Source organism: Strix uralensis, chromosome 10 (genome assembly GCF_047716275.1).
Source record: "Strix uralensis isolate ZFMK-TIS-50842 chromosome 10, bStrUra1, whole genome shotgun sequence".
In the NCBI taxonomy this organism is placed as follows: domain Eukaryota; kingdom Metazoa; phylum Chordata; class Aves; order Strigiformes; family Strigidae; genus Strix; species Strix uralensis.
This window is the reverse complement of record NC_133981.1, coordinates 13,580,488-13,588,741: the sequence shown is the minus strand read 5'-3', so window position 1 is coordinate 13,588,741 and position 8,254 is coordinate 13,580,488. Positions and strand designations below refer to the sequence as shown.

At 50.0% G+C, this 8,254-nt stretch overlaps 1 protein-coding gene across 2 annotated transcripts in view; it reads right to left on the bottom strand.

Annotated features, from left to right (window-relative positions):
- Nucleotides 1-3,868: 3,868 nt before the first annotated feature.
- The window catches only part of LMCD1 (LIM and cysteine rich domains 1), a 36,650-nt gene continuing 32,264 nt past the window's right edge, over nucleotides 3,869-8,254 (bottom strand). For both annotated transcript variants that reach the window (XM_074879224.1, XM_074879225.1), the window contains exon 6: nucleotides 3,869-8,067. In XM_074879224.1, coding sequence (XP_074735325.1) covers nucleotides 7,909-8,067 — 159 coding nt within the window. In that variant the 3' untranslated portion in view covers nucleotides 3,869-7,908. The remainder of the gene's footprint in view (nucleotides 8,068-8,254) is intronic.

The window sequence follows — 8,254 nt, the reverse complement described above, 5'->3', positions numbered from 1 at the left end:
GACATGCGCTACCTGCTTCGAGCCTCACTGCGAGGGGTGGGCATGGGGTACCTTGGCAATTCCGTGGGACAGATTTCTAGCAAAGGCTGTAGAAAAGCAATAGGGGAATTATCCTTGCCAAGCGAGTGGAGCAGTGAAATATGTCAGCACTTTGCACTATTTAAAAGTTCTGATTAAAAAAAAAAGCATATTCAGCACTGGTCCTGCAGCCAGCGGGATGACAAGGCACAGCCATGGCTCACCCTCATTGCAGCAACCAGGGCTGGGTGGCCTGTACGAGTCTTCACTTCTCAGGGGGGTTGGCTGCCTGCAGGATGGCTTGAGCTGACACCTGGCAGTTGCTTCAACGAGTGGTTATCTGAACACTATCCGTCATGGTATGTTCAGAAGACACTTTACTTTCCAGGTAGACAAAACCTGGATCCCTTCAGTTTCAAGGCAGTGTGTGGATCTGCAGAGTCATAAATCAGGTATTGCTGCAGAGGTGCGAGGCAGGAGGGGAGCAGAACCGAGCCATGGGGCTGCTGGAGATGCCTCCCTGTATCAACTCTTGAAATAAGGCAACAATGCATAAGAACCTCATTGTGGAGAGGTTTACTTTTTTTGGTGATTTGGCCAAAGAAGTTGAGTTAAGAGTAACTAAAAGCTTAAATTAGATTTATATAGGCATAATTAACCTCACTTTTTATAGAATAACACACAGCCATATGAACTTGATTTAGCTCGGTCCTAAAGCAGCAGCTGTTGCAAGTCTCTGGAAGAGTGTTTCCACTGAAACACACCAGCACTTCATGAATACTTGTTTTTTCACTTCTAAATTTTTCTCTCTGGGGCTTTTAAGCAAGTTTTATTGTAGTGTTTATATAGCCACCTCAGTCTGCCTTTGGTTTATGTTTTTCTCACCTGAAGCCACTGAATTTTTAGTTTTATTAGTTATAGCTATCTGAAATCACATTCTTAAGAATTGACTGCACTAATAAAACTCCTTAAAAGTTTCTTTTTAAGGTAATTGTCTTCAACCCAGGTATCATTTTCTTATTGAGTTATACTCAAGATCAACAACTTCTCTATGGCTGTTTGTTACCACCAAGGTAAATAACAAGAATCCCATCGATTCTAACAGGTCAGGATCAAGTCAGTTCATTGGAGAAGTAGCCAAGCACACGGCTTTTTACTTGAAATACATTGTAAAGGAGAATGCTGCTTAGCTTTTCCTGCCTAGAATGGTGTGAAACAGCCCGATCGCCATCGACCCAAACCTCCGACTCTCGGGTCAGAGCAGAACAGCCTCTTCTAGGTCGAGAGGAAGAGTCCTGCAGAGCAGAGCTGCTCTCATACCCAAAAGCTGCGTGCTGCAGGAAAAGGTCAGAAGAGCAAATTTCTTCCCCTCCTTTTAAGGATTTTCCTACCTTTTCGCAGGGTCCCAAAAGTGCAGGAGGTGCTGAGTTGGCCCCAGGCCCACACAGCATCTGTGTCCTCCAGCTCTCACCCCACCACAGCTCATCTATCCCTGATGACAGGGGTCCTGCCTCATGGGTTCAGGGCCCATAAATAAATCACAGTGCCTGGGTGTTTTCCATAGACCTTTGAGGGAAACCTGTTAAATGCCTCCAGAGCTGCCCAGAAAAACCTGTGCAAAGCAGTGGTGGGAGCAAGCCTTGCTGCAAGACTCCAACCAGCTTCCTCATCCCTCCTCAGCACTGATGGGCCAGTGGACACCTAACCTTGAAGGTGCAGCCCATCAACAGCAAGACGCTGTCCTCCTCTCACAGGGACAGCTGATTTTCTCCTACCCATCTGAGCTGAGAAATTGTATTGCGAGTTTTATTGTTTGTCTTAGACTAGATATTGCAAATATATACAAAGAATCAGCATTCAACTTAAGCAAAGGGCTCCTTTCCTTCAAGCCCACCTCCCTTGCGGAGGTGTATAAAGGCATTGCTCGAGCCACTGCTCATTTCTTTATTGTTTTTCTCCTGCCCTTCACAGTGAAGGCTCCCCATGCTTATGTGCAGGAACCCCCCTGAAGCCGGGGCCAATTCCTCCTCTGGTCCAAGGAGATACATGGCCCCAGGGTGGGGATGACCCTGGCAGTGAGGGGGGATACTGTGGGAAACCTGGGAGGAGGAAGGTGACCCAAATGGAGCTGCTGTCCTTAAACAACCTCTGCCTTTCACTGGCAAAATCCTTCCAAATCACAAACAGACAGTCCCTTTTTCTTCCTCAAATATTTCTTAAAAAAAAAAAAGGGACCACAAATGAGACAGCACTGCAAATATTTGTAGATTCAGATCAGTTAAGCTTTGAAAAACTTCAGCTTGCAAAACTTCAGCTGAAATGTGGTTTCTGCCCAGTCAATGGTTATTTTTGCTCTGCCCTCCCTCCCACCCATCCACTCTGTGCTTCCTGCGGGGTCTGCAGTCACAGGGAGCAGCTGAAGGACCCCCCCATGCCTGGCACAGTCCCACCATGTCCTGGATGGGTCCAGCGGCTTGTCCCTCGGCTGCTGGCATGTGCCAGACCACAGGCTCTGGCCCAGGGCTGGGGCTCAGGCACAGCCACACTTCCCTGTCAGAGCCTCTGCGCTCCAATATTCACTCTTCCTCCATTAAAGAGTTTATTTTCAAAGTGCTTCCTCTCCTTGACCATCTCGAGGAAATACTGGGGGTAACTGCACTCACTAAGCCTGTTAAATAATTAACCTCAAATAAGTAACGGCACTGGGCAATGAGTTAATTTTACCCCAGTAGAAATATTTAAGCATTCACAGATTTTGCAGAGTCAAGTGGGAAGGTTTCCCCAGGAACACGCAGTTGGCTCCTTGCTGGCACGGGCAGGGCTCCCTCATCCCACTGTGCACCCCCGGCCCCTGCTCTGCTCTTTCACTCTCAGTCTTTGGCTCTGCTGCAGCCCGTTTTACCACCACAAGCCAGCATTTCAGCCACGGGGATGGCGGAGGCTCTGGCCTTGAAAAGCAGCAGCATCTCCGACCTTCCTCCTCACCCCACTGCAGCTCCCATGCTCCTGCCCTTCCCTCAGGCGGCATGCCTGCCGCGAGACCGGGAAGGGAACCAAAGCCAGACTTGGGGGTCTCCCATATACAGAAACGGTTTATTTAAAGTTTCAGGAACATTTTCATGTATTATCAGTCATATTTAGAACAAATTATACAGAACATTTGAGTTTAAATTGGAGCTGAATGCTCATGCAGGAGGCACAAAGTCCTCATGCTCACCCTCTTTGCCCATTGACAGGAGGAAATTAAGAGGTTTGTCCTTTGCAGATTCCCAACTTCAAACACTGGTATCAGTCACTGAAGTACATGGTGCTAAATTGACTGTCAGACAGTTTATCCCTACGCTTTCATGGATGAGCTAGATTAATACTAAAAGCCCACCAGGTGAGAAGTTCAGCCCTTAGGGACTGCTCTGAGGGGCAGACGCCAGCACTTTGTGCTGTTCGTGCAGGATCCCCGCAGCAGCGTTCAAAAGGCAAGTCCCACAGCAGCAGCACCAACCTCCACGTACAGCAACACAGAAAACGTTACCAGCCCCATGGCACTGTCACCCCTTGGCCTTGCCCCCTCCCCGGGAAGGGCAGCCAGGGTCTGGTATGTTCCAAATAGCAGTGTAATGAGATAAGCCCATGATGTTGTCCTGCAGCAGCAGCATTCCAGGCGGCTGCAACGCTGCTGTTGAGGCGCAGGGACGTTAAACATCATGAGGTGAACCAGCAAGTGGGGTCAGCAATCAGAGACCCTTGCTGGGAGGGGAGGAGGTCATGGTGACCACTGGGGGGCTCGAGGGCTGCGCTGTGCAGGGACGCACTCACCTGGCCCAGGCCAGCTAAAGGACACGCACACAGCCAGTCTTGGTACAGGAGCTTTTATTGGCGACCACAGACTGGACACTGCAGCACAAGATGCTTTTCAAATAGTCACACAACAGTCTTTGCCCTTAGTCGATTCCTGTCGTACACAGTAATGCTGTGAAACACCCTGTCATACATAGTAACCCTGTGAAACACCTAGGTTTTTATCAATTTTCTGGACAGAGACTCCATATAGTGCTGGCTGGTGGCTCTTTATTAGCCAGCCCAGCACACCCCTGTCAATTCAACTTTCTTGAAACCCAGAGTCCATGACCCACAGAAGGCAGCTGCAGCAGCCTCCTTCATTCTAGATGATAAACCATAGCAAAACCCACCGTAATGTCTTCACTTGGGGTGAATAGCTTCTCATGCTTACACTGAATTTCAATTTTAATATCAAAACTAAAGACTCACATATGTTTTAATGTTAGATGCATTAATTTCACGGTTTTGCTCCTGACATGCGAGAGGCATGGGATTCTGTTAAGCTGTTTAATTGCAGCAAATTTTTTAACAGACAGTATTTTACAAGCTGCAGAAAGGCTCAAGTGGATGCCAGTGGTCCAAAAAGCCTGAAGCAAGCATGTGCATGCTGAAACAGGGACATTGGAGGAGGAGAATTACAGTTTATAGATCACAAAATCAAAATCCAGAACATGCTACAGTGATATCTTTTTCCCAAGTAATCAAGTGAAGGCATTCATGACAGAGGGTTAACAGAAACAGGCTGTTCAGAAATTGCTGCTACTATGTGTGGGCTGCAGTCACAGTCCTGTAAAAAGCCCAACAAAGGTGCTATGAAGGACAATCCTGGTACATAAAGGGGACTTGACCTCCTCTCTCACTCGGAGACGATCCCACCACAGGGCAGGTGGTGGGGGTGACCCAGTGCAGTCCCCCCAGCCCCCCAGAGCGAGGGCTGGGGATGAGGGGAGGGTCCCCACCATGGCGGTGGGCAGCACAGCAGTGCTGGACATGGAGGCAGGCTCCCTCCCTGCTGCTGCGCTGGGTGCCAGTGCTCCCACCGAAACCCCAGCCTCTCCCCACGCCTCTGCTCTGACATTTACCCAAGCCCCCACCACGCACATTCCTCTGCAGCAGAGAAAACAAGACCCACCTCTTCTCCACCATCATCCTTTGAGTCTCTGTTAGTTTCTTAACCCTGGCTGTGGTGGAAGGGGGATGCCCTTTCCCCACACACCTCCCCAAGCAGAGGAGAGGACCCCATGAGAAGAGTGGTCCCCTGGAAATCCCACCTCTGACAGGTTTACATGTGGGAGCTGTCCCACAGGTGCAGCAAATGTGCCAACATGGGGAGCTGGGAGCATCCCCACCCCTCTCCTCAGAGGCACAGGATGGGGGTCTCTATCCCTCAGGTTTATCGACAGATTTTTTTGAGGTGGAGACAAGCACCCCCCACCCTGGGGACATGCCCAAGCCACCCACCACTGTCATCTCCTCTAGCCTTGATACACGCCACGCACCTCAAGCTAGCTGACTTGGCATCAAACACTCAAAAAAAGGACAAATTATCACTGGGCTGCTTCTGGGGCTCAACAGTGTCAGCGCTGAGTCTCGAACCCAGCTCACGGAGCCCCCCCAGCGTCTGGGTTTGTCACTCAGCCAGGGAAGGTAGGCGGCTGCCGGGGGAGGGTCAGCACCCCCATTCAGGCAGGGCCAATGAAGGGACACCCCACTGCGGTCAGGGGTCCAGCACAGCCCTCCCCTGCACTCATTGCATCGCAAACCCTGCACGGACTACGCTGCCAGCCAAGGCAGCCCAGTCAGAAACACCCAGGGAGAAAGCAGTGGCATGCTGCTGAGTTTTCTGTTTAGTTAATAGTCTTTCCCTTTTAAAAGCTCGATGTTTTGTTGATTTTTTTTTTGCATTTAATTTTCTTCCAGACACCTGTGTAATGGCTGTGCATGTACCTCACAGGCAAATCACTCCAAGAGGTAACCAGCTGTGTGCCTGCATGGACACTGACTTTCCATCAGGGAATGCTGTTTGGATGGTAATGCCTGTGCCAAAATGGCATTTCACAGGTGATTTACACTATTCCTATTGCTGCTCACACTAAGTGTACTGCCTTAACATCACGGGGTTTAGAACAACGTCTTTGCAAATTTTTTTTAAAAGATGTAAAGACATTTCCCTTATAACAAAACTAAGAAGAGGCAATAAAGCTAAGCACTGGGCTTTATTTTTCATTCCCACTTGGCTTATTACCAAAGTGCCTGTATCCGCAGGAGCTTTATTATTCCTAGCACAGCGTCAGGCCTACACATCCTCTCTTGACCTGCAGCATCTCACCAAGTTTACAGAAGAGGCACCCCCAGGCACTCACTGCACCCCGATGAACCCACGGTGGGCCAACAACCCCAGGAGCATGTGTCCCGCGACACCCTGCCAGGCGCACCCATCACCCCACCGCCATCGCTGCCACCTCAGGCTGTTCCTGCTCTGCTTCAGTGGCAGCACTTCGTTTACTCTCTTTAATTACCCCAGTGTTTCCAGTAATAGCAACCATGCATCAGCACAGGGCTGGACAAAGCATAGAGGCTGCCCCCCACCCCCAGATATGTCTTTACACCCCATCGGTCTCACAAGCTCTAACCCTGCAGCAGGTACAGTTTTCCCCAACTCTCATCTGCAAGTTATTTTATCACAAGCAAGCAAACACCCGCAGCACAGAGCATGCTTTAGAGAGAAACCAGCATCTTCTGTAGCAGAAAGAAAACCATCAACTGTGAGCTCCTTGCACACTCAACTCTGCAAAAAATATTCCAGTTCTCTGGCAAATAACAGACATTTAATACATAAAAAAAAAAAGACCGAGCGCACAGGCATCTGCCAGCCTGGACTATCCAATATTTTCAGTGACTACCAGAAGCATCGCTTGATGTAGGGAACAAATACTATCCGCAGAGACTCAGTGCTGGACCCTGGGATGGTGTCACCCCTCCCAGACCCAGGAGGTGATGGGGACCTGCTCTGAGGACAGGCGAGCTGCAGGACAAGGATCAGGGCAGAGCCCAGGGCGAGGGTGCTGCTGGCTCCGAGGGGAAGGGATGGTTCCCTGGTACTTGGAGGGGATCCCCGACATAGTACAGGGAAAAATGGGCACTGCAGCATTCAGGCACAACCCCCTGCCCCAAGACAGCTTTGGCTGGAAAGCCGTTTTCCATAAAGTTCCTGGTCTAACCCAGCTGAAATAAAGACACTTTAAATGCTTAACGACCTCCAGCATTGCTGTCAGAGCACAATGCTGCTCTGTGGAACCCTGCTCGCCTGCAGCAGCAGGCAGTGGGAGGCTGGGGAGCCTGGCCGGGGGAAGCACCAGTGGTGCTTCTGCATCCCGGTTTCAGGGCTAAAGCTCATGTGGGTTGAGCCAGGCGGCTGTCCCGGGGCAGAGCTGCACCCTTCCCATCTCACCAGGGTTAAACCCATCGCCCTCCATGCCCATCTCATTATTTTTACATTATTGTACATTAGGAGAAAGCTACAGCTACATGTTGCTGCAATTTTATACCATGTGCTTTCATAAAGTAATCACTCTGGTTAATCCAATTTTTCAAACCCATTGCTTTAGTAGACTTAGCAGCCTGGTAGCATAAACTTCCAGTACAGATTTCAACAAATACGAACAACACTTGTTTTTGACCATGACTGGAGGTTTAGTATGTCAAAAGTTACTTTTGAGATGTGTTATTTCCAAAAGACTATTACAAGATCTTAGTCACAAGAAGCTTGGAGAGACTTTATAAAAAACCAGCAGAACACAGAACCTCCTTTTCAGTCCCTCCTCTTCAGACATGCCGTGTACCTCCCACCCGCAGGTGTATGAGTTCCCTTTGCTTTCTCCCACGGAAATATTCTCCTGCAAGCTGTATTGGATGCAAGAGGGCACTGAGTTGCTTGCAAGTGAATGGCTAGGCTCTAATATTTTTTACCTTCCCCTTCTCACGTGCTTGTCAAATGACCCCGGTTCTGGTGGGACCTCGGGGAGCCCGCTTTGCCCCCGAGCTGCTCCCCGCTCAGAGGCGTTTGCTTTTGCTGCAGGTCGTGCACAGGAGGCTGGCCTTGTCCAGAGTGAAGGGTTTGCCGGTCAGCAGCGTCTCGCACTCCAGGCAGGCAAAGTGCTTCTTGTGCCAGGCCATCCCTTCTGCCTGCTGGTAGTCCTCCGAGAAGATGATCTACGGGACAGACAGACAGTTGCTTGTTTCCACTGTCTCGCCAAGCCGAAGCACAGCAGGAGCGGGGAGACCCAGCCCCATGCTCCCCACCAAGCCCCTCAGCTGTGGAGGCCAGGCTTCAGGAACGGGTCAATAAAAGACACAGGATTGCTCCTGAGCAACTGAGCCAGTCACAGGCTGAAATTAT